This window comes from Manacus vitellinus, unplaced genomic scaffold (genome assembly GCF_001715985.3).
Source record: "Manacus vitellinus isolate BGI_N305 unplaced genomic scaffold, ASM171598v3 scaffold_14_pilon, whole genome shotgun sequence".
NCBI lineage: Eukaryota > Metazoa > Chordata > Aves > Passeriformes > Pipridae > Manacus > Manacus vitellinus.
Window position 1 is genome coordinate 16078605 of NW_021939063.1, and position 27437 is coordinate 16106041.

Below are 27437 nucleotides of genomic sequence, written 5' to 3' on the forward strand. Positions count from 1 at the left end.
GTACTATATTTCAATTCAGGTGACAGAATCCATTTATTATTGCAAAAGTATATTTGTTTAACACCTTCTGGCTTTTATACTTTCTTTTCCAGACTTTACTTTAGCAACAGGTGACTTGTAAACCTTAAAAACTTAAATTCATGCCCAAAATAAAGAGGTTTTTTTAAAATAAGTGATCTTTGCTTTTTATTTGCTGTGATCAGATGAACACTTTCTTACCTTGAACACAAACATTTAAGCCTAGAATTAGATAGTGAAGTAACTGATGGTGTCTAAACTTGTTCTGAATTGCTAAACATGGACTTTGCTCTAATAATACACAACTGAGCTGAAGGATCAACTGGAATGAACATGAAAACATTTCACAGTTCAATGCACGAAAAATACCACCTTGGGGTCCCATGGCAGCTACAGCAAAGGAGACAGAAGGAAAATACCAATGGAATCAAGAGAGAGCAAAGAGGGGAACAATGAGACATAATATATAGGGGGGCAATTATTTTTGTTGTTGTTTTTGGCAAGATGATGCTGTTTGGCAATGGTTGGCAGTCAGTGCATCAAAGAACCACTCTGGAGATAGTCAAGAGAAGGAGGAAGGACACACAATTAATTATTTCACTCGTGCAGAAATTAAAAAACCTGAAGCATTTTTTTAAAAAATCAGTCTTTTTTGACAAAAACAATACTGTTCAGCACTTTACACAATTTCTCAAGTGATCTTCTATCAGGAAGAAAAAAGTTAAGTCGCCCCACACACGTATCCAAAACCCAGCACATTTTGATGTATAACCAGCGTGCTGCTGCCTGTCAGGAGCAGCAGGGCACCATTCCCTTGGCCAAAGGTTATCACAACCCTTTTATCTCATCCTGATTTTGTATAAGTTGTCACAGTCATCAAGATCCTGTGCACTCTGCCACAAGGAAAACAACAAGGAAACAAACCCCCAAACATACAGTTTTACTAATTATTTCAGAGGTGAATTTGCAAGCTACCCGTGGTGTTCCATAAGAAATGGTCTCCAAGAACTGCTACTTCAATAAATATTTATGAATACATCAGTGCAAACTGGATTTCACTGATGTTTAATGCTTGCTGTGTAGTAACAGAAACATTTCCTTTGGTCTGTGATCTAACACATGTACAGATTTGTTTGACACACACACGTTTACCTGGGTGGAATGCGTTTGGCAGTCAGGGTGTGTTATAACCTACACAAACATCAGCACTTTGTGATGGCAACAAATGGCTCAGAAATTGATGAAGGCTTTGGCATGTGGAAACAATTATTCCTGTTAGCAGCCTGGTGATTTATTGATAATGGAGACATGGCATCAAAACAGCTCCTAATTGCAGTGCCAAAGATTAAGGGTAATTGCATGTAATGACTTGCTCAAGTTCTGCATGAGCAGATTTCACTTACATTTAAGCTTGTTTTCTTTTTTGGACTGTAAAGCTAATTTTACTTTTTACCTTCATAAAGCTTTTTTGAAGCCAAGGGACGTCTTCAGCTAATACTCCATGGCAGTGACATTCTTTAAGAGTTCATATACCATCACTGTTGCTTGTAATTTCTAATGACAGAGAAATACTATGTTACCTTACTGATGTTATTTTTAAATCTGATGAAGCTATCCACAGAGCCAGCCTTCCACTTTTGTAAGGCATTATTTGTACCCAGGTAGCAAACTTCTTACTCTTTTTTTGATAATATTCTAGCCAGTAAGCCTGAATAACATTGTGATCTGCTTATGTCTGTTTTCCATTTGCTTGATACCCCCATTGCTTCCACTATTCTACTTCAACAAGCAGTTAAACTTTGTATCTAGCACAACTAATTGTTGCAGCAGCGATCTAATACAGCTGAGAAAGAACAATAACTACCATGTTTCCTTGGCACACATTAAGTCTTTACTCTGAACTCTTATAGCTTGCACTGAAAAAATTTCTTTTGTGGTTAAGATGTCTGATATTGTTACTGGACTACAGGTACCTCTACCACTTTTTCCTTTATTCTAATGAGATGTATTCATTTTAGTTCATTTTAATCAATAGCAATCATGTCTATCAACTGAAATCATGGTTAACATTGAAAATGCTACACAGATACACACATAAGGGGAGGGAGGGAGCAAGCTTTGATTAACACACACACAAAAGCCTCCTTTTAACACCTATCTGTACAATCTTCCTTTCATGTTACATCTATCCCAGTCTGATTGCACTATTTCAGGAGTAATTTTTCCTTCATATACAGTTAAATTCCACAATTCTCTGTACTCCTTACTAAAGTACTGTCAGTATTTAGTGTTCCTCTGTTTCAAACCTTCTCCCTTCTGTTTTATTCACCTCTCCTGGAGTCCCTCTGTAGCTACACTACTTGCTTGAAGGGACATGAATGAAGTCAACATCATCCTCACTACACTGAGCTGCTTCTCTTCAAGCCAATAATGCCAGAAGCATCATCCTGTAAAATAAACCAGAAGAACTTACCGTGGATATTAAGTTACTATGGTTTGGATTCACTCTTTCAAAGTTTTGACTAAATCAATTAAATTACTTCTTCCAAGGTTGGTCTATCTTTGTATTTTGGTCTATTCTTAATCCTATTATTTGATAGAGAGCACAAGCTCTGTCTGCAATTACAGCTGGTTGTACCTTTCCACACACATGTAAGTCCTGTGTAATCCTTGGGGACTGAGCCACATGTCCCCAAAAGGTATTAGTACTTTATCACTCTCTCAGCACATGCCCTTCTTTGAAAAGACTGATTCTCTGAGTATTCCATCACTCTTTTAATGGTTGAAGTTTCCCCTCCTCAACCAGAAGGCATACTCCCTTTCTTTCATTTCTGTTCCTTCATTTACCCAATTGCTGTAAATCACATACATCCCCCTTTGTCTAAAGGAAGTGGATCTGCAAGTAACCAATATTTACCAATTGTCTTTCTTAGTTCATTCAGGATTGAGTCCATATTTAATACATCAAATATTCTACTATTTAATAGTGGAAATTAATAGTCATACACTTCTATTCACAATCCAGACTTTATCACTGCAAAATCCATATAATTTTCCATTTCTGTTCCCCAAATTATTAAATCTACAGTGCTCACTATGGGCTGCCTATATATCCACTCTGAGTTCCTTCTGGTAGCTTGCATGCTGTTGGGGAAAGCATGGTCTGCACCACAATTTGACCCTTCGTGGCCATGCACTCCCTGTGTCCCCTGATCCCTAGCAGAGATGGATGTTCTCACTCACATGGTGTGACAGCTGCTTCTGGCAGTGACAGAGTTTTTGATCTGTCTGCCACCACCCACAATTTCTCCCATCCTTTTGCCTCTGGGCTGCAGAAGGGAACTGTAGTAGTTAGTAGCAGTAGTTAGGCTGGTTAGTAGAAGCATCTAAGTCTCAATGCAAAGCAGGGGGATAGTTAGGATGTGTGTTTTCCAGGTAACTTGGTATATCCACACCAATGGGATCTGGACTGTACCAACAATCTCCACTTCACTGCCAAGGGCTGAGGTTCTCTGGCCTAAATTCTGCACTGACAAACCCAATCACACCTTGTTCTTCCTGCAATGCTCTTTTCAAAGACAAAGCGACTCCTCAAACAAGCTGAATGATGCAATCCACAATTTTGCCTCTAACTACCGCCCTGAAGCTACTTAAGCTTTTTTCCACTTCCCAACTAACTGCACAGCTGGAGTTTTTATTGTCTAGCCTTTTGTATGTCCTTCATCACACACTGTCTGGTCTCACTTCATCACAGATGCTGAACACAGGCTTTTTTGCAGCACACTCGACTCTGCACTACTTCTCTTCTGCTTCCACTCTGATTCCATTCCTGTTCCTTTAATAATTCAACCTCTGCTTTCAAATTCACCTTTTCATACCCTACAGAGACTAATTTTCCTTTTCCTAACTGTAATAGATTAAGTCAAATTGGTTACAGCTCACCTCAAGGCCCATACTGCAGCAACCTTAACGTTGCCTTAGATGTACTGCTCCCCCGACAGATTGCAAATGCTTTTTCAGCCTTCCTCAATGTATCTTCAGCCATGAAAGCTTCCTGCTTCCACACCAAAATATCTTTCAGATGACCTACATCCCTAAATTTTCCTCTGGATAGGAAGAAAGTCCTTCCCTCTTCTCCCCACCCAGGGAGCAGTCAGTCCCAGTGGAATACTGAGTGCCTTGAATGCCCAGTTACCAAACAAGTGCAGTGTGCATTTGTTTTCAGTCTCTCTTATTCTGATTTTCTGCTTCAGTGTCTGGCTTTCACTCCACAAGACCTGGTTCACCCACACTCTACAAATTTGCAGTCCTCCCTCTGAGCTATTTCATTCAGGCAACTTTTGTCAACTGCAAATAGACTCCACAAGCAGGATGTTATGTCCCTGCCCATGGCAGAGGGGTGGACTAGATGACCTTTAAAGGTCCCTTCCAACTCAAATTATTCTACGATTCTGTAATGTATTCAACTTCAAAAAGATAACTCATGTGTTGGTTTAGATGCACAAAACCAGTGAAACTTTAAAAGCTACAAAGCACAGTATATATACAACACTCAGTAAACTGAGAGCATCTCTGAGTTGAACCAGCAGATGGTTCAACAGGGAATCTCTGCAGCTCCCCAAAATGGACCTTCAGGGCTCATGAGTTGCCACCTTCCAACTCTGTATTTACATTCAGGAATGTATACTTGTAGGTGGTTTTCCTCCTGAATCCTGGAGCTGCTGTCTCAAGACAGCAGACCTGGCTTTCTTATCCTGCCTGGCTTTACTACAGATTTTTCTTCACAGCTCTCTCAACCTTTCTTTAGAAATCTGAAGCAAGGTACTCAATCTGTGCAGTGTGAGACCCAGGCCATGGGACATCACACCTACCTCCTGCTGAGCAGTGCAGGTTCTATCCAGACTTCATCCAACCCTGCTGTGTGGAACAGGATTTGAGTGAAGCCATAGCACCTCCCTGACCCTCACCCTGTGCTTCAGCAGAGCTCCCAGATGAACATGTGTACAGCTACTGTGTAATAGTCATCTGAGGGAGAAAAAGAATATACTAAAACTGATCAGTACAATTCTGAAGGAACCACAGAAAAACAGTTTTCCACAGGCTAATACAGAGGACTAATATGGGAGCACTGTTACAGAGAGAGCAAAAAAGAATATTGTTACACACTAAGGCCTCTATTTTCAATGCATAAATAAGCCCTACTTGACCAGCAAAGCAAAATGACAAGCAGTCTGTAGCAAAGTGTGCTCTACTTCATGGGCATACTCTGCTTCTTCCAAGCATGTTCTCCTAGTTGCCTAGAGAGGCACTTGTGCAGAGACATACTTGAGAGTTTTATTTGCAGCGACAGAAGGGCATTCAGAGATGGAAGTAACTCCCAGGCTAAAGGCCTTTCCTCTCAGGGACACTGTGTTCCCTGCACAGCTACCATACTTGGCCATGTTTGCCTTCCCTCGTACCATAACATCTCACCCACGCCGAGACAGCTAAAAACCATTACACAAATAAGAGAAGGCACATGAGTGCACTTTATGGTACTTGTTTTATAAAATTACTCCCAAAAAACCCTTCCATTAGGAAAACATTAGTACTGCCAAGTCAAACATGTAGAACTGAGAAGAAGCCACAATTAAGTTTTTCTGTGCAATCATAATCTACCCCCTCCTCATTCCTTGCTGTCAGGGCTGGCAAGCAGGCCATGATACTGCCTGCAGCAAGCTGACCAACACCCTCCTCACTCCAGCCCAGGGAAGGGCTCTGGTGACCTCCTGCATTTTCATATTGAGACTAACTTGTTACAACAAATAAGGGACACACCTACACACAGGAGTTGGTTATGAATGAAACCAACATATGAATGAAACAGTAACCAGAAAAAAAAAATAAAAAACAAGGAATTGAAGATATTCCCAAGTGACCACAAGGCACTTTCTCACAGACAGTGCAAGACTGTGCCTTGGCTGCTCTCAGAAACACAAACACATCGCTTTGGAACAGCATCAGTGTGCTGTTCTGCACTCACCCCTCTCCCAGGAGGCTGTAAGAGTCTGAAATCTTCCTGTATTCAAGAACATGAAGAACTAAACTAAACCTTGCAATCTTCTCCCAAGCTCTGTCACCCCTTCCCGTTTTAGAGCAGCCTCTCCAAAGTGTTTCTCAAGGAACAAAACATGATTCTTGTTTACTAGTGGATTACAACTACTCATACACCTTATCTGTGTTTAAGGACTGCTATTTCTCCCAGGTTTTTTTTTTCTTCTTGGCACAGCTTTCATTATTAAGTGGGTCACAGATATAGCACATCTGTTTTCTTGGTTACATTCCTTTCCACTGTCTCAGATCAGTGGGATGGCACAGAGCTCTGGAACTAAGTGACACTGAACACAGATTATCTGTAAACCACAAAACCCGGCCAGTAAATCAACACACAGAGCTCTGCCAGAGGCTCACTTACCACAGCTAAACAGGAAGTCTGACAAAGCAAAAACCAGAGCTGTTTTACCTTTCCCCACGACTATAAGAAGAAAATCCTCCCTTGGCTGCCCACAGAAGCTCACACTGATCACACTGGGTGAACAACTCCCCCCATGGCAGCTGTGCAGTTACAGACACCCCAACTGAGAAGGGCTCATTCCTCCTTCTACATCACAGCAAGGCAGTGCATGAGCCACAGCTCAGATCCACAAACAAGGAGAACAAACATCTTTCCATGGAAGCAATCCAAACTGCAGTGGAGATAAGCACTTCCTATCAGTGTTTTCCTTAGAACCCCCAGCTGCCAACGCTTTTGAGCAAACCTGCACTCAGCTTCCATGGCCCAGCTGTACATCAGATGTGCAGAGCTCCAAACCTCATTTTCAGCTCATAATGAAAACAAATTCCATTTCCACAGCACTATCAGAATGCAGATGAGTTATGCATTTTGTGCTGAACAAAACCATTACATCTCAGCAGATCCATTGATGCACTGACAGGGTTCAAAAAGCCTCAGATCCTCTCTTTGCATTATCTTTAAGGTAATTAAACTGCAAGGGAAAAAAAAAAAGTATGACGTTCAAACAGCAAAAATATGAAGTCCACAAAAAGAATTTCACAGTTTAGATAGGAACACTATCCAGAAACCAGGGAATTAAGACCAGCTGACCTCAAGGTACTCACACTCCTAATCCTTCATACCCCCTAAGAATCAACATTCCTTTTGGATGCCAAATTGTGGTTAACATTCAAGCTTACATTTATTACTTTTGTGCCTGCTAAAGCATTAAGGTAGAACTTTAACTCCTAATTTCTTTTCCTAAAGAGGTGCTCCCCCTGCCCTACTTCTTTACAAATAAAACATTTACCATACTAGAAAAAAAATATTTGAACAATTGGTTAATTGGTTAGTTCCCAACAGTAGCACTGCCAGTCACAGTCCAATTCCACTAACAAACTTCATTAAATATCAGATTTATTCCTGGCCATTGAAACAGTTTTTATCACAACAATGCATTGTAAAGGCAAACAAAGGCACTTAGTGATTCTAATCCATACAAACAAACATTTTGACAGAAACAAAGAGGAAAAGAGTGACTATAATGATGCCACTTCTTACAAAACTAGCACAGCATATTTCATCTGTGTGTTTGCTCATGTGTGTGTGTGTTAGGAAACGGTGTGTAGGTTTAGGCTGATAAATGAATTTATACATAAAATATCCTAGAAAATACAAACCAAGCATCAGCAACCAAAGACACAACTAAAACTCCAATAATCCTCAAGTGGAAGACAAAAACAAAATGTAAAGGAAATAAATTTTATTTGGTGTTACCTTATTATATAACCATTATATTTTACAGTTTTTTGGAAGTCACTCGTCCAACCAGTAAGAAAAACACATCACAAACCATAGAGTCATCACTTTTTCTACAAAGAAAACTTTTTAATTCTCCTTCAGCTTGAACTAAAAGACTTCAGAACACTGCAAAACAGTTTCATGAAATTTTAGACATTTGTGCCTTAAACAGACTAACAGAACTATGAACAAAAGGGAAACATGGTCAAGTTCAATCTCAGCTTTGTCCCTGAGTCTGACAGTTTACTGCTTTACCAATAAAGCAATTAACAGCTGTCACATTAAGGCTCACACAGATAAATAAGAAACCAGGAGATAGCTTCATGGGGCTCTACTTCCCGACTCTCCTTGCAGTTTCCTGCCACATAAAATATATTAAAAATAAAACATCCCACATCACAAAACCCAGTCAACCATTACTGAACTGCTTACAGATGATGCTCAAATGAGGAATGGGTCCTTAATTTGCAAGTGAGCAATCATTAAGCCACCTTAAATGTCTTCCTGATTCACATGAAATTGCACTCATTTGAGATGCAAGAGACACTTGTAAGCCCTTCCAATAGGAAATAAAACAAATTGCTTTAAAAATCTAACTTGTCTTTAAATGCATACAATGCATTTATGTTAAAAAAAAGATTTATGAGACTAGACAGCCCTTTGAACAGTGAGATCTCACATCACCCTAGTTATGATACTGTAAGTAGCAGAAGTACTATCAGTGTCCAGCTGGACTGTAGGACTAGACAAGGCAGTAGGAATTCAAGCTCATTTTGCATGAAAAGTTCTTCAATCTCCAAAGCACTTCAAGTGCAGGGCTATACAAAATATCTCCTTCCAAGCAGTTACAAAAATTCACTGTACAGACTGAATTATTTCCACAGTAAGGTCCCAAAGACATACCCTAAAAAACAGTCCATAGGTTCAATTGTCTTGATTTTTTTGTACTATGAAGGAGTAAAGAAAAAGAAACTGAACAATTTATAATAAAGCAGTTTAAACCCTCTTGCAACATATGGAGCTATACTTCAAAACAAAGTCCATATCTGACAGAAAGGAGAAAAAAAGCTGCAAGACCACTCAGAAGAGAAAAATTTAAAAGGCAAAGAACCACCAAACTCAATTAACAGGACAGAATAACGTAGAGTTTGTTTTATTTTGATGGATTTTATAACAGTTTTAGAAGAATCAGCAAGTCTCTACCTACTCCCTTCCAGCCAGGCAACAGAGACACTGCCCTTAGCTGAGGATGTGCACCTTTCCCTCCCACTCTTACATTTTGGCTCCTCTGGGATCATTTTTCAATCACCAAATTCCCACACTGAGTTTCTTTGGCAATATTTTCCAAGTGGGAATTACCAGAGTTGAGAAAATATTCCTGATTAGCAAGTTGAAGGCCCCGATACCAGAAAGCCTTTCACCCTGAGCACTGTGGTCACCTGCATGAACTCCACAGTGTCATTACAGTGATTTATTATTTTTAAGCAGAGGATCTGCAGAGTTGCTACATAATTAAACTAAAAGCTTTCACCTGTACACGTCTGAGCAGACATTTTTCACCGTTTGACACTTTTTGGGCCGTCCAAACACTGCAGAGGGAACACTGATCATTATAAACCTGCCCCTTCTACATTCTGAAGCTGCCAAATTCTGATCTTAGAGCAGCAATAAAATACACCATTACTAAACCTAAACCAGCAGCCTAAAATCAAATTTTGCAACTGTTGAATGCCCAAGTTTTCAACAATTCAAACAAAAATCAACCTGAAGGTTAAGACTGAACAAGATGTGAGGAAAATGTTGCAAGGAAAAGTATTTTCTACCCAATAAAGAAAGCCTAAATATTCATAAACCCTTGTAAAAAATCTTAATAAATATATTTAACATTCAGATTTTTTTACAGATAAAACAAAATAATTTTTATTAAGACATGTGTTCATGCTGGCCTTTAAAATCTCAGACAAAACCAAAAAACAATGGAACGAAAGAAGAAAGTTTTATGATTAACCTTCTGGAACTTCAGCATTAGTGTGATTGTACTTAACACCTCCTACAAGACACTGCTCAAACCCTCTTTCTCCTTTCAGCTGAGGCTTCAGAGTATTTTTGACAAGTTAATCAATGCCCTCAGAAATGAGGGATATGCTGAGTGCAATAATCCCCCAGAGCCAGCACGGACACACGCTGTGCATTCCACTGATTCACTTGTAAACGTCAGGACTTTCTGGTCCCTGCCTTACACTACAAAACACTGACAACTCAATCCCCCTGCACCACACTGTGTCCTGCTCCAGCAACACTCACATTGCTTTTGGTCCTTGTCCCAGTGTTTTCCTCAGCTTTTGTTTTGTTTAATGGGGTTTAGTGTGGGGTTTTTTGGGTTTTGTTTTGGTCAGATCATTTTCTCACCAGTTAAGCAGCCCCTCCATGCCAAATAAGGGCATTCTTAAGTACACCTTATGATATAAACCACGTCATGCCTTCACACACACACTCCCCACTGGCAGGAACAGGAGCTCTCTACGTGAAGTCTGTCAGCCAGGTTATGTCAGAAGGTGCATCTTAGATCTTCATTCATTACCCATGAGGCTGTTTGAAGAAAAGCTTGGAAAATAATAGTGAATAAAGAGAAAATTACTCATCTCTCTTTCACTATACTGATCAGTTCAGAAGACAAAATAATATTCAATCTTCTACATTGCCACTCCAATATCAGTGCTTCCAAACACGTATGGAAACCTTTTTCCCATACAGATCTTATGGAAAAAAATACATCCCTTTACTGCAAGCACATACAAGAACTGTTCTGCACAGGAGCATGTCATGTTCCTTTCTTCAAATACCGGGAGAGGAACTGGCTTCTCACAAAGTGGATCAGCTTGGTCTCTGTGCAGAACATCGTCACAACGGTTGCTGCAAAGCACAGAGAGCCCACATCGATGTGGATCAGCCTTGCCATCCACCCCTTATCACAGCAGAAGAACACCTGCAACACAGGAAACAAGCAATTGCAGGAAAACCAGTCAGCACAAAATAAATTTACTGCCTCAGTAAAAAATAAGGCCCAACACCTCCCTTGATCAGGCTACGCCACCATCACGGTGAGTGTGGATTGGCCACATGCACTGACCCTACAGTAAAGTCACCTTTAGGAGGCACAACACTTGCTTTCTCTTAAGAAAATTCTGTCAACAAAAAATAAGCATTCAGTAGATATCTGTTAAATGATAAAAAGTAAAAGCTCCTACTATCTGGCATGCAGAAAAATCGTTAATCGAGATGATATGACAACTCTGTGGTTCTATCATGCAGTTCTGCTACTTTGCAGCACCATATTAGGTTATTTTCTAACAAAACTGGAAATCTCCCATGCCAAAATATAAAGCTCTCCCTTCTCAGGCATAATGGATTTTCAAGCTGTCAAATTTTTGCACATTGAAAAGCTACCATCTCTGTAATACTTTGTCTATGCAATTACCATCTTGTAGTCTGAATAAATGTGATAAATGTGCTCTAAGGAATTTTTGTTTCTGTTCTGGTTTTGGTTGTTTATCACTTTTTTACTACAGAATTTTTAATAGGCTTTTTTTTGTGCTACTGCAAAAGTTCAGTTACTAATAACTAAGGACACATTTACCTACAGACAGCAGAAATGTTTTAAAATTTATTTCACTTGTCAGACACACCTTGTACAGGTGGCAGAGATAACTTTGTATCCAAGATTAAATCTCTTAATATAATATCTTGCCTTGCTTGCAATGGAAACCTTCTGGCCTACCCTTTTTTCTTAATGTTTTCCTCTGCCTGTGGACACAAAAGTCATTTGACACTCACATTCACAGCGAAAGGGAAGAGAAAGATGCTCACCTCTGAGAAACCAGTGATGACTCCACTGATGATATAAACCAGCACCAAAAAGGGAGAGGGAAGCAAACCTGTCAGAGGCCTGTAAGTGCTTTCCTTGAAGTAATCATAGATGTAGTGGGTGCTGTGAGCGATTCGAATGCCCATGTTAAAGCAGTTGGCAAGGATGAAGCCTATGCTGCCATGCCAGTGGGTCAGGAAATAAGAGATGCACAGGAATATGAAGGACAGGGCCAGCATAACAAAATTGTACCTAGGTTAAAACAAACAAACAAACAAAAAAAGAAACAATTTAGCATTGCCTAAAGTTACAGCATTCCTTTACTGATGATCTTTTATTTTCTACAATAAGGAACAGAATTTCTCTTATCTTCTAGAGGAGAAGATAAATTTGAGAAGTGAGATGTTAAAAGACATACCTGAAAGAACGGAAAATGCACCAAACAAATTAAACCAAGAACTTCATTATGTGAAGGAAATTCTATTTCACTAATCAGCTGAACACATTTCAGAAAGCAAAATTTAGTAACCATCATTAGTAATGTAAAAACCTGTGGATTTTTTTGCTACTTTATTTTAGGAATGTATTAAAGACAATAAATGCTCAACAACATAAAAATGGCACTTTATTTAGTTTTTGCTCCAAACAATGGCTTGGAAAACAAGTTCACATTTTAAAGGGATCATGAAAGCAGCCCTTGCAAAGTCAAAAAAGATCCGACTTTGGTTGTGGAAAATAGACCTCACTGAAATTAATTTGGAAGGGCCACATCAGGGACAGCCTGAACACAGAACCAAGAAATAATCCCAGCTGGAAGGGATCTCAGGAGGTCATCTAATCCAACCTCCTACAAAGTACATAAACCACTGAATTCACATCCACAATTTAGACCACTCCCAAGTGTATATACAGTAACTGTACATGAAAAGTTCTAATAGTTGCAAAGTTCTAAAAAGTCAAATAATTGTTTTAAAAAGTATAGCTTCCAGCTCATCTGTACAGAAAACACACACTTAAATTACTTTCCCAGTTAGTGATTGACTGAAAGCTAATTTAACAACCTGCATTTCTTAATTTCTGACCTTTTTACCCAAACATTTTAACATTTGCCAAAGGTTCTACATCTAAATCTACATGTAGACAGCCTAACCAGGAGTTGCTTTTCAGTGGGGCAGGATATTATCATGCTGATTTCAAAAGCACCAATTTCTTTATCAGGTCAGCACAAATAAATTAACAGGAATATTCTGGGGACAGTTTCCTACCTGTCCACCTCTTCTTTGCACATCAAAGCAGATGTAAAACATTCTGTTACTCCATTGACAGCAAGAAAGAGGACATATAACGAATAACACCGGAGGAGATCTGGACCTAAAAAACACGTCACAAAGATAAACAGATAAATTCCTTGACCATTATGTAGTTTAGTGATATTTAAAAAAAAAGTATTATTGTTTCTGTGCTAAAAATATTAATTCTTTGGGTCCCATTTGTTGTATGGGGTTTTTCTGTTTTAAACAGCTGAAGTCAGCAATTGTACATCATGGCTTAGTCAAATAATCCTTTAAATGCTGTTTTTCAACAATGTGATATTGTAAGAGGGTAGAGCCCCAAGTTTCATAATACTTCATTAGAGGTCCTCAGCATATTTTAGTTTAAGGGACTACTTGTTAAAGACAGTCTTACAAAGGCACAAATTCTGGATTTCAATGAGCTTAGTCACAGATTTCAATAGGAATTTTACAGGAAAAAAAATCTGCTGATTTACCAAAAAATTCATAATAGCTGCAGTTTCTCTTTTTAAAGGAATGGCTTTTTTTGCCAGCTCTATAAATCTTTACCTGTTCCTGAACTGAGCATTGAGCCTCCATAAATATCCAGAGCCAGCTGAGAATAGGCATAGCCAAAAACAGTGATGGTAAGGCCAATCAGGAGCACAAGCTTCAACAGCAATTCCAATACATTTGCAGCCATAGCAACATCATCCTGAAAAAAAATGCAGCCACTGACATGAACCAGAATCAATGTCATGGTCATCTTCACACAGAAATGCTGCTTCACAGAAAAAATGAATTAGTTTGCACGGTGTAAAAAGGTGTGAAACTTATCCTTGGTTATTGAATTACCCACACAGATGGTGTTAACTTGGAACGTTTTTTTAATATATTTATTATCCCATTGTTTTTCCAGATTAAATATCAGATACATTGGATATAAAATATACACATATATATACCTCTCTTAGCCCACCAATGACCTGAAGCACAGGACTGAACTGTGTGCTGATGTGCAAGTAGCAGGATTACCACAGGACTGATCAGGAAAATTAGTCTGTGCAGCAAAGCTCTTATTCATTAATTCTCCATATACAATCCAAAAGTGCAAGAAAAATACAAATATTTCCTTCCCAAAATCGCACTCTCCAGAAACACTACTTAACAGTTTTTGATATTTTCAAGTATATCAAGAATTTATTTAATAGAAACAGTATGATTTCATTATTTAAATAATGGAAATACACAGTACAGCAGGTTTTACATCAGAGTTTGGAGGAGAGGATGTTCACTTCATTGGCACAAGGCAATACTACATCACTGCATATTTTAATTTCTATTTCATTAGCATTTTACCTATTCTCATCTCTTTTTTTGGTCCAGCCTCACTTGACATTTTTGTTCTCCACTTGAACTTTTCAATTTTAACAGCCTCAACACTCAAATTCAAACACACATTTCTGTCACACTTTTGTGATGCAACTTATCTGTAACAAGAATCAAGCATTTGACATGTAATCAATCCCAAATAAACTCACCTGCTTCTGATCCTTTACAGCTTTCCCTCTTTCCAACACTTTAGCAAAAAAGACATAAAAACTCTCCTCAATAGGCGAAAAGATAAACCTGGCCACCAGTGAACCAAGATTATTCACGATATCATATACACCTTGAAAACAAAAATAGCAGCAATCCTTAATTTTTAGATGCATTTTAATTCCAAGTCGTTAAATTAGAATTCATGTTGTTATTAAAATCTCCACTAAACAAAGAGAAAATAAATGGACTTCAGTGCAACACTGTAGCAGTGTTTTCTAAAGATTCTGACAGTCACAGCACCACAGCTCAAAATTGCAAGGCTGGCTCATAGATGGCAAAGGAGGACAAAAGCATCAGCTGCAGATATAAATCTAACAACAGTACCAAACCAGGTTGAAAATTCTTATTCCTTACTGGAGAGGAATTAGGAGGATCCTGATAAATTCACTGAATGAGAACAGGAAGATAAGGATTTATGGATACAGAAGAAGAGAATGATATGTATCTAATGACAGTTATCCAAGTCTACAGCAGGGAGCTTGGAACTAGATGATCTTTAAGGTCCCTTCCAACCCAGGCCATTCTATGTTTCTGTGATCTTAAATCAAATTCTTTTCTCTATCTATATCAATCATTCTCTGAAATGTATCTCAAAAGTCACAAAGGCTTTGAAATATTCCCAGGTTTTCAAATTATCTTCAAATACTTTAAGTCATTTCCAGAACCATCTTCAGAGCAGTGACCAAGAAAACTCTGCCACCATTCCACAGCACCATCACACTCACCCTGATCTCCAAAATTTAACACGTTCAAAAAAGTCATCACATATCGTTCACCTGTAAGTTCAAAAACAAAACACTTGAGAACAAGTCCCTAAATATTTCCCAATACTTCTTCTGGTATTTCCAATAGTAAGTATTTAAGAGACTAAGTCAAATGGAACCTGGTTCATTTGGTTGGTGACAATCTCTGACAGTCCCTTGCCTCCCCCCACCCCACCAGGCTTTCTGAAGCTCTAAGTCCATTTTGTAAGGAGTGTTCACAAGCCCTTCCCCACCATGATTACATGGAAAGCCTCACCCTCTGTCAAAATCTGTTTCAAGAAGGATTGTTTGAAGAAACTCCAGGTCAAACGTGCTTCCTTCCAGTTAACAAAGGTCTGCAAAAAATACTGAAATGTAATAAACATGACTGAACCTACAGAGTAGAAACAGAAAATACAAAGCCAGTGCAATACTCCAGGCAAGCTCTAACTGGAGTGATGATGAAACCCACTGTGAGACAGTTTCTAACAATCTCAAATATTATTGAAAATATTGCTAAATTCAAGGACCAACATCACTCTGATCTGGCAAAAGCTTATTCCCTTGCTGAAAAGAACTGTTGTTGCAGATAAAGTACTCAAAAAAGCTTTCAACAGAAAATAGTAATTAGAGACCAGAAAAAGCCACATCTATGCTGTTTAGCATGCCAGTATAACTTCACCTTCACTGCAGGTATAAAGTGCTAACTGCTCTTCAAACTGTCCCCATAAGTCTTGCATCCAAGAACCACCTTTATCTTTTCCATCTGTAAATCTTTTCAAAACGTTGCCTCCCTTGCTGCAGCTTTTCATTCTTCCTTTGCCTCATTTTTGTCTGAGAGAGATTTGAGAACCTGTAGGATGCTGTGTAGCACCATGGTTATGTGGTCAAAGTACCAAAATCCATGGTAAAATGGTTCTGGCTTCTTTCCTGCCTCAGGTCCAGCAATACCCTGCACAGTGCAGATGTTCTGTCTCCAGTTCACGTTTTTTAAATATCTTTGCACAAACCAAGTCAGCAACAACAAACTCTTTGCTGTTATGAGCTTATTTTTCTAACAAGGATTCTACTAATACAAACTACAAACAGGACTTTTATGTAATTTTTTTTCTTTAACCTGCCATATCTTCTACAGTGCAGAAATATTCCCCAAATCAGTCAATTAACTCTGCTGTCTCAAACTAATTTTCAAAACAAAAGATTTTTAAGGGAGGGAAATCAAGAAAAACTGTGCAACCTACCTCATCTTCCACAAAGTTAGGTAACAGAGCTTTCACTCTAGCAACTGGAAATGACTTTTTTGTTGCTTCAGGTGATCCCAAAAACATCACAAAATAAGTTACATAGCACATTACCAGAACAGTGGCATATAAAAGCTGGAAAGATTGGGAAGGAGAGACAAAAAACAAAGAGTGATATAAAATTAACTTACAAATGTAGATTTACATGCTAGAATTACATAGTAGTTGCAAATTTAGTGGAAAGAAAATATAAGTAGTTCTTATTCCTGTCAAATATTAAACTAGGTAAAGATTTTAACACCTCTCAAGAATGCTATTGATCTCTCTTTTTTTTAAAACTGTAGGTTATCATAGTCCTTTGCTAACTTTCATGTCTTATTTAGCATTTTGAGAATGATTATTTAAAATCCAATTACAAAGCAATTATTCACTCAACCAAAAATCAAACTGACAGAGTAGCTACTGCCTACATCTCTTACTTTATAGAATCATTTCCATCTTCCATCAGTTATGAGGCACCTACTACAGCCACTGCAAAAAGTGAACAAAATTAAAAATAACCTGCTGTCCACATCTGCAGTGGATCACATTTTTATTTCTAGGTGAACTGACAGCATACAGGCCACAACTCTATTTTTCAGGTGCCAATATCTCCCTTCTTCACTGTAGTAAAGAAAAAATTTTAACCTGAATATATTGCACACGATTAGCACCTCCTGATAAGGTGATACAGGTTGGTGGTACAGGCTGATAAAGTTGCACATGATTAGTCTTCTACAGGGTAGAATCCAAAGTCTAATAATTCTGAAGCCAGATGGGGAACAGAGTCTTCAGGCATTAGAAGGTGTAACTCATTAAGAAAAAGAGTCCACATAAAGCTTACACAGAATAACATAACTTTATGTGCAAAATGTGCCTTCACAGGCAGAAGGTCCTTCCTTGTACCTCCATTAAACTGCTCAAGGCACCAAGTCAATACCAAGTATCAGGAAAATACTAAATACAGGTGCTAAATCTTAAACCTCCCAGGAGCTTTTTCCCCTCAGCTTCCCAAAGTTCTTTAACAGGCTAAATGTCAAAGGCAAATAAAAATTCAGGTGAGTGAAAACGCAGAAAATTTACCTGAGCCAAGGCAAAAATATAAAGGCCCCACTGAGGATAAAGGATTACTAAAGTAACCGTCAAAATGCATTTTGATACCACTGAAAGGCTTTCAGCAATTACCTTCAAGAAAGAGAAAACAGAGTTATTTTCTGCCACATACACAACTTTAAAATACATTAGTTTAACACATAGAATTTATGTAGCAATGTAAGACTTTTAAAGTCAGTGTGACTTTATCACAGAGTTTCTTCCTGCTGAGCTGGCCAGCTTAAATCGTAATTTCTCTGTAAATTTTCTATTCTTCCATTTCACAACTCCTCCATTGCACTTTCTCAGTCCTTTGTGTGGGATAGAAGAGAGAAATCTTTGCCTGAGACTATTCTCAATTGCTACATTCCACAGTTTTATACCAACAATCAATTGAAATGCAGACTTGTGGAAGCAGTGTGCCTCTCACAATTAAAACTTGTGATTAAGCAGTTAATGATCTCAAATGTGATAATTTCTAAATAAACCAACTTGCTTGCTTGAATGGTTACAAATCTCTATGTTACAACCATGCCATACACTACTAAACAGGACACATGGGGGGGTTTATATGCTTGAATATCAAAAGATCTAGGTCAGTTATACATTCTTTTCTACAGAAAGAAAATTCCCCCCCATGTATTTTACTAACCTTGAGTCTCACAAACAAATGAGCTTGTGCTAAAACCCAGCATGGTTCTCCCAGAAGTTCAATGATTGCAGAAAGGCCAAATGCCACCACACCAGCCTGATAATGAGGAACCACAGAAGGATCAGGGACTTCGAGCAAGTGTAGCCAGACTAAGCCCAAGAAAACAGACCAAAAAACACCAAGAGGGACTCTAAAAAGGTAACATAAAAACTAATTAATACAAATGTTACTTCAGCAGGGAAAAAAAATCGAAGAAAACTAGATCACAATGTTACATATGGCCACAATGATTAAAAAAAAAAAGACCCCAATGAATTAATTTCTGTTATTACTATACCTAGAATGCATTCTTTTTTGTTTTAATGAACATCTTTATGTCACTCTTTACAACATTTTTCTCACTTGTCTATTTTCTACTTAAGAGCCTAACATAAGGTCAAATATCTGCATTCTTGTGCCCTAGGACCAAACAGTTCTGACATCCCACATCAGCCTGCAGAACACCACAAATTCTCACTGCTGCAAATGTACAGTCTGTGTTTACCAGGGGTCTGTCAGACAAGCTTTGATGGATCTTGCTCTAACAGATAAAGATGCCACCACTCCAATTGCTAATTTCACTCTTCCAGAAATCAATGATTCTCCAGAGAACAACACCAGAGCGAGCATGAGGAAATGCCTGTGTGCCCCTCAGGTGTGCCAACTCACTGTGCTCTGCTCAGAGCCACCTCCATCAGGAGTGCAGCTGAAAAACCAGGCCAGGCACAGGAGAGCAGACATGCATTCCCTTCTGCTGACACTGCTTCAGGAACACAAAGCTTCTGGCAGAGTGAACAAAGTTTTACATCACTGGAGCAAGATCTATTTGACCCTCACATTATCAGACCCATAAGGTACTTGACATCGAACTCCTAAGACATATTTCAGATGGTTCATGAAAGCTGCTTTTCATTGGAAGTTACACTTCTCTACAAAGAAAAATTTAAATAAAAAAAAGATGCATACAGTTAATGTATTTCTGTCATTTAAAGCCCATTTGAAAGACTGTCACACAGTAGAAAGTTGAGTATAATACAGTTAAGAGAACAGAATTATTGCATTTTAAATATTAGTATTAAACCTATCCCTGAAGGGGACAATCTCTCTTCCTTATAAATGGATGCAGATGACCATAAATAACTCCTCACTTCTGGGTCAGAGCCAATTAATAGTTGGGTGGTTCCAGGAAAACTCATTAGGGTGCCCTAATGTACTATTTTATCATGCAAGAGTAGTCTCCCACTGTATCAAGCAAGTAAATTTACTTCCCAACCCACTTAACTGTGTCTGCACAGCAGCTACAGCTGACAGAGGGAAAGAGCAGAGGAAGAGAGAATGTATCCAGGAGCCAGAAGAGAGAAATAAGTCATAAAATCCATTTTGCTGCAATGTGTGATTACACACTCTGGCTGCAGCATCACGTGGACTTTAAGCTGTTCTGCTATAAACAGCTGAAAGCAGTTGTTCTACTTCCTCCCTGTTTTTTAATTCCAACGACTCTTTCTTTGACCTTTTCACACCTCTCCTACCCAAATATTTATGCTGCCTGCCATTAATCAACATCAGGGCTCAAGAATCAAAACTTGGTCGGGGGAGGGGGGAGATATCTAAAGCAAATTCACAAATGTGCATCAGGTAATATAAGAGCAAGATTGAGCAGGCAGAGGAAGAAAAAAAAAAAGACTTTGTATTTGTGCAACAGGGTTTTCCTTCAACAGCTACAATGTAAATGGAACTCCAGTCAAGCAACAGAACAAATGGCTCCTGATAACACCTTTGGCAATGCACTTTCCCACATGCTCCAAAAAGAAATCTAGTCCATAACTGCTAAAACAACAGTCTTGACCAGCTTCCTGCATCAGTCCTGAAACAAGACTATGGCTTCTAAATGCTCAGTGATAAAATAATTACCTTAGTAAATAAACACTTCCTCTCATTCTGTGAGCTCTCAGACAAGAATTAGAAACAAGTTCTAAAGAAGTAAACTTTTAGAGGTATCTTACGTCAGCCACAAGAGATTAATTGTTTTGGTCCAGTTTCTCTTTGTACTTCCACTCAAACAAGCTCTGCGAAACGCTTCCCTGGCGAGGAAGACAACTGTGGAGTACAGCAGAGTCAGCCTAAAGGGGGTGAGAAGGAAAAAAAAAAAAGAGAAAACTATTTCTTTACATACTACTAAAATCCTTCATGCAGTAGCATCACAGGACTGCACAACAGACAGGTATGCAAACATGGTGATATGAGCTAAATTACCACCTCTTCCAAAAAAAAAAAAAAGAAAGAAAAAGAGGTAAAGTAATTGCACATGATTACTCGAATGGCAAGAATACATGGTACAAACCAGAAATGCAGAGACAAGGTGTATCCTATGGGAACAGCATGTTGTGTCTGGCTTTTCCTTTGCAAGGTGATGGTTTAAACAGGGAAAACAGGCCAGTGCTACCAGTGTTTCGGGGCAAAACAGAACTGCGGAAGCATTAAATGATCAAACCCAAAAGCAGATTAAACAGCGTTATGCAGAGCATTACAGGCAACACTATACAGACCACGGAGCCGAGATCCAGCACCCACAAGCATCGTCCCAAAGCCCTCCTGGGGGTGCCTCAAGGATGTCCGGGGACCAGCGGGTCGGATGCGGGGCACGGGCCGCCTGCCCGGGGGCTCTTCAGCCTCCTCCTCCTCACCTGACATTGACCACGCCGATGAGCTCCCTGGAGAGGTAGCGCAGCGTGAAGGCGTTCAGCGCGAAGGTGACCACCCGGAACAGCACCTGTGGAAGAAGCCGCACGGGAAACACCTGCGGGGCACGCCGCAAGACAGGAGGAAGAGAAGGAGAAGGTTGAGGCGTGCCCCGCACTCAGCAGGGCGCTGAACGAGGCCAGCGGGCGTCTGACCGGAAGCACGTCCTGCCCGCCATCTCCCGGCCGCCGCAGGAAAATGGGCGCAGCGTCGCGATCCGGATCCGAATACCACACACACACACACACGCAGACGCCAGGGGGCACCCGCCCGGCCACGGCAGCACCGCGGGGACACCGCCCCGGCACGGGACGGGACCGCGATGGGGCTGAGGGGACACGCCCCGGACGGGACGGGACCCGCGATGGGGCTGAGGGGAACACCGCCCCGGCACCGGCGATGGGGCTGAGGGGGCACGCCCCGCATGCGATGGGGCTAGGGGGCACCGCCGGGACGGGGATGGCGAAGGCTGAGGGACATGGACGCCCCGGCACCGCGATGGGGTGAGGGAGGGATGAGGCAGGAGGGGAGTGGCCGGTCCGGCGGCGCTCGGGACAAATTGGGAACGGTCCAGGAGCTCCAAGCACCCGCCGGTGCCAAAACTAAGCGCCAGCCAAGCAGGTGTCCCTCCAAAGCCACCCCTAAACTCCACACTGGCTTAGGGGAGGAGATACCCTGGTAAATAGTAATTTCAGATAAGTGCTGTTTGTTTTTTCCAGAGATTTCTGAAAAAAAAATCTCTGCGTGAGTTCCATCAGTCCCTTTCTAACTTGAGGGTGAACCCTCCAGCCTTCCCTGACTCTAAGGAGAAAGGCAGCTGAAACAGAGGTAAAACACACTTGCTGCAGGACCAAGAAAGGTTCTTATTTCATTCTGTGGAGAAGAAAAAAAAAACAAACACCGAAACAAACAAAAAACCCTACACACACACACACACAAACAACAACAATGAAACCGGAAAATAAATAAACAAAAACAAACAAAAACCAAAACACAAAAACCAGCACAACCACAAAAACAACCAAACAAACCCACATAAAACCCACCAAACCCCCAAACAAACAAAAAACCCACCACCCAAACACAAAACCCATTCCCCAAAGCCAACACACCTTCAAATAGCACAATGCAATTTAACCATAACAGATCAAATTTGGTAATATAGTGACTTGAACCCTTATAAGTAGACAAGACTTTAAGACTTCAGGCTCATTGTAAATCTGCACAGTTCCAGACTATTTCAGATTACCGTTTAAGCAGCAAAATATAAAAAGAATGTATCTTTCCACGTTACAGAACATTCCCTTCAAAAGCACGGCGCTTCCAGCTCAGAGGTCACATTTTTCCTAGCAATGCTACAGTTGAGCTAAAACTTTTCATATCTAACAGCAGCTGTTAGAGGAGGGGGCAGGAAGTATCTGAGCCCTACTTGATTCAGCTTCTTAGTGACAGAATATGAACAGCAACAGTTTAAATCAGGGTCTTAAGAGAAACTAGATAATCAACTAAAATTTTTCAAGTTCATTCAAAGCAGCCATCTCTCCATCAATTGTCTTCTGCATGAAACCCCTCCTTCTCTGAGCCATTTCATGCACTACTTTTTTCCTTCAATGTTCAGAGTAAAGTTTTCCAGGTTTTTTGTTTTGGTTTCTTTTTTTTCCCTTTGGTCATTTTTCCTAATAACATTATTTAACTAATCTGGAAGTGATGTTTAAATGTAGACATATATGGTATCCTATGACAAAAACAAACAAACAAAAAATGCCACAAAAAAAATAAAAAGGGGTTATTATCCCATTGTAAAGATCAGGATATGGGGACAGAGAGGAGAAATTAATCTGCATTGGGTAATTGCAGAGACAGATTTTGAGTCATAGAAGAGTATTGTAGCTAGAGGGGAGGAAACATTGCCATTCCTTTTTCCTTTAAGCAGTTTTCCACTTCTCAAATGGAAAAAGCAATTAAAAATATTGCCCTAACTCAGGCTGTGGAGTTTTCTTAATGACAGTAATGGTGACAGAAGAAATCAAAAGACTTCTAGCATGTTCTGGCTTGTGCAGCCTGATCCAGTGCTTGAGAACCCTTTCACTGTAAAATTTTTCCTAATATCCCATCTAAACCTCTCCTGGCACAATTTGAGGCTGTTTCATCCTGTCACTTGTTTCTTGGGAGGAGAGACCAACACCCACCTGGCTCCAACATCCTTTCGGTAGTTGTAAAGACTAATAAGGTCTGCCCTGAGCCTCCTTTATAATTTTGATCAGTTATAAGCTGCCTACTACAGCCTCTCCTCATAAGTCTTGTGCTCCAGACCCTTCACCACCTTCACTGCCCTCCTCTGGACACGCTCCAGCATCTACCAACACTCCAGTAAGAAGGACTCATGTTCTTCTCCATCTGATTATGAACGTTTTCGTGACAAAAGTAGGTAACTTCAATGAAACACGAGAAAACAATGTGCTAACTGGAGGCAATTGTCTGACCTTTTCAGGCGTCTGCCATGGGCAGAAGTGACAGCTCAGTGATGTTTTGTTGGACAGTTCGGCTTGTCACCTCATAAAGCCGGAACAGAAGCAGCTGCAAAGCCTGGAGGTGGTGGAAAAAGAAGAGAAACAACTGTAACTTGAACTGGGTTTTTATAGGAACCAGCTTTGCCCCTCGGCCCCTTCGGGCACTGACGGGGCTCAGCCGCCAGGTGGCGGCACCGGCCCCTGCAGGGCCTGAGGGGACGGGCCGGGGCCGCTCCCGCGGCGGCTCCAGGGCCTGCCCGGGCTGTGTCCGAACGACAGGCAGAGCAGGCCAGCTCGTGACCGGAATGTGGCACAGCACCGGTCCAAATCAGAGCAGGAGCAGTGTTTCACAGAATCATGGAATGCCCTGGGTTGGAAGGGACCTTAAAGATCATCTCGTTCCAACCCCCTGCCATGGGCAGGGACACCTTCCACCCGACCAGGTTGCTCAGAGCCCCATCCAGCCTGGCCTTGGACACTTCCAGGGATGGGGCATCCACAGCTTCTCTGGGCAACCTGTGCCACTGCATCACCACCCTCACAATAGAGAATATTTTCCCTAATACCTCATCTAAACCTACTCTCTTCCAGTTTAAAGCCATTTCCTCTTTTTCCTGTCACTCCATGCTCTTGTAAAAAGTCCCTCTCCATCTTTCCAAGTTTCCTTCCTGGAAAGGCCACAATTAGGTCACCCTGAAGCCTTCTCTTTGCCAGGCTGAACAACCCCAATTCTCCCAGCCTTTCCTCATAGCAGAGCTGCTCTATCCCTCTAAACAATTTGGTGTCCCTCCTCTGGACTTGCTCCAACAACTCCTTATCCTTCCTGTGCTGGGGGTCCCAGAGCTGGAGGCAGCACAGCAGGTGGGATCTCACCAGAGCGGAGCAGAGGGGGAGAATCCCATCCCTCACCTGCAGCCCACGCTGCTGGTGATGCAGCCCAGGACACAGTTGGCTTTCTGGGCTGTGAGCACACATTGCCAGCTCATATCCAGCCTCTCATCCACCAGCGCCCCCAAATCCTCCTCAAAAAATAAATTGACCTATCAGTCAAATCAATTTTATTCACAACTGTGTGTGAGTATGCTTAACAAGTGAGTCAACAGAAAATGCTTGCTTTTAGTAATATAATTTGAGAATGAGTATAACTTAAAGGAGGACCAAGTTACTGAACTGGCACACAGTGTCACAACAGTTTCATGAGAATATGAAGTCAAAACAATTGCTCTCCAATTCCCACATCAGGCAATGCCTGCTTAGAGCATTCCTGCATCGTCTCATCACAACATATCTTTTGGTTGTCTTGAGGCAACTGTTTGTGGCAGGATACTCTAAAATAGTTCACTTTCCTTAACACCAAAGAAGGCAAGATTAACTACTGCAAAGATCTTGACTTCCAAAGTTAGGCTGCATCTGGAACTAAACTAGGCTGGATGTTCCTCCAGCAGTCCCCATACACTCCTTGACTTGGGACAATGGGATAAACATGTTATTAGAGGTAAGCAGAACCTCTACATCAGAGACAACTCCTTCGATCTACTCCAAAGTTTAATGAGTTCAAAAAGGCCAGACAGCTTTATATACAGGCCTTACAGTGAGTTGGGACTGTTCCTTCAGAATTTAAAAAATGAAAAATCATTGTGTTTCAGTAGCTTCAATCTGTGTTTACACCTGGGGAACTTGGGGTATTTAATTACTCCGTTAATAAGGTATTTCAAGATGAAAAGTGGGCTTTGATTTCAAATCACAGCTTTTATACACACTGAAAATTTAAAACCTGTTGGAGCAATTAGAGAACTTCCATAGTATCACCTCCCTCAGAGAGGAAATCTTCTTCAGCTAAAGCATTATAGCTAATTTCCCTCAGGACAAAATTTCCCAAATTAACAACAAGGTGACACTGGAAAGCAGGAATCTATTGAATCAGCAGTGAGTCCTTGAAAGAAGCCTGGTCAGTTCTAACTTCTTATCTGTCCTAAAACAAAAGTCTCATTGCAGAACCAAAATCAAATCCAGTATAAAGGATTGTCAGCAATTTTTTATATTATTAATCCAAATAAATACTGCAGTTTAGAGTTAGTAATATATTTTAATTTCTTCATTTTTACTTGTGGCTTTCCATTCCCTTAAAGGTCCCATGAGGAATCAAGCTAGAAAATCAACTGTGCTATGAAATCATAGGCAGTTCTCTGCTGCTGCCTGATACCTCCTGGAATAGTGCATGATGTAACACAAAATGACAGACTAGGCTGTGAGCTAAAGACTGTAGATTTCTACAGCTGCTTAAAAAGCTTTTAGCTTTGGAGTCAGGACCAATTTTAGAAACGAGTAAAACAAATACTCAAAACCCCTGGTGCTGCCTGAGCAACCTTCCCCCTCAACAGCACCCTGCCCAGTTTCTTCAGTGCAGAGAGACCAAGACCCCCAACATCCCCAGGGAACAGCCAAATGCTGCTGCTCATGCCCCCAGCCCTGCTCTGTGCCTCTGCAGCTGGGGGCAGAGGCAGTGAAGGCAGCAGGCCCTGAGAGCATGGACTGCATTAACAGCTGGATACACACACACTGCTCTTCCCATCCCTCTGGCCTGCAGCAGGATTCTGTCTCATGGCTGGACACGTGGATTCTAGTAAAGCAGAGGAGTGGGTACAGAGCTGGCTCTGCACAGCTCACGTATCACAACACCCCCACCATGCTTTGTAGTGTGATGCTTAACACAACTGCCCTGCCTCTGCTACAAGTCCACACTTTGCCATTTAACTAACAAGGGCAAAATACTTTTATTATTATTTTCCCTGTTCTGCTCAGAAGTCTTTTGCCAGCACAGGACAAATTACATTAAGTGTGGGTTTAATTTTCTTTGTTTTTTTTTTTCCCAAAAAGAAAGCATAGAAGAGATCTGTCTCTCTGTTCCTGATCATATAAAAGCTTGTTCCTTCACAGAAATAAGTAGGAGGTTTGGGTCAAAGCAGAGAGTCACATGGAGACTTACCAGACTAGGCACTAAATCTCATTAAGATTTCCTCCCTCCTCTGAGCACCCCTCTTGGATCAGAGCAATATCTGGGCTTGGGGATGTAACATTTCCAATTCAGTGCAGAACTGCAGGAAGAAAAAGAAGAGTCACAGGCCATTCACCAGCTAAGGACACATTAGGAGCTACTGCTGTGCCAGATTTTCTTCCCTCCAACCAGAGTGTCCCCAGAGGGATTTTTAGATTAATTCCCCAGGCCCTGTGAACTGAGTTAATCTCCCTGTGCATGTTAAATGGTTAAACAAAAATTTGCATTTTTTTTTTCTTGGTTGCCTTATTAGTTCAGCAAGGATTTCATTTATATCCTTTCTTTGGGATGAAAGAATAAAGGGGTTTTTTGAAGTATGCAGAGCAGTGTTTTTTCTGTGATATGCAACATTTGAAAACACAGTGTCCCAGCTTTACAGAGTAGCCCTTGACTTTGTAATGTTCATTTTGCCTCACACATTTTCACAGTGCCTTTAATGCACTGTTTATATGTAATTTGATCAACCAGTTTTTATTACCCTATCAATTTCACTTTTGAATTGAATTTTTATTTATTGAAATATTTTATGTATTAAGTATATGGAAGACTGACACTTTTTATACAAGTAAAATGTAACAAACCAATGTTCAACTCAAAGGAAAGGCAAAGAAATGTAGCAAATATACAAGTCAGATAGTAAAATATTAAGGATTGGATAGTGCTAAATTTTCAAAGAGCATGCTAAGTTATTGAACTGCATACTTCACAGTATATTAGGCAGATTTTAAGAAATCTTA

At 40.4% G+C, this 27437-nt stretch overlaps 1 protein-coding gene across 1 annotated transcript; it reads right to left on the minus strand.

Moving 5' to 3' along the window:
- Positions 1–7799: 7799 nt before the first annotated feature.
- Positions 7800–23337, minus strand: RFT1 (RFT1 homolog). The gene is made up of 13 exons (XM_029958354.1): positions 23325–23337; positions 21081–21252; positions 20400–20516; positions 18358–18547; positions 17697–17798; positions 16575–16709; positions 15611–15689; positions 15316–15366; positions 14530–14660; positions 13559–13703; positions 12983–13088; positions 11720–11969; positions 7800–10838 (listed from the first exon to the last, which is right to left on the minus strand). The coding sequence occupies exons 1-13, from the start codon at positions 23335–23337 to the stop codon at positions 10674–10676; spliced, it is 1656 nt and encodes a 551-aa protein (XP_029814214.1). The 3' UTR covers positions 7800–10673.
- Positions 23338–27437: the final 4100 nt, after the last annotated feature.

Bases quoted from the DNA above. Each gene is read 5' to 3' on its own strand.
- RFT1 (XM_029958354.1), bottom strand. The intron at 20,517-21,080 runs GTGAGGAGGAGG...CACCCCCTTTAG, and splicing joins ATCGGCGTGGTCAATGTCAG to GCTGACTCTGCTGTACTCCA. The intron at 18,548-20,399 runs GTAAGATACCTC...TTACCTTTTTAG, and splicing joins ATTAATCTCTTGTGGCTGAC to AGTCCCTCTTGGTGTTTTTT.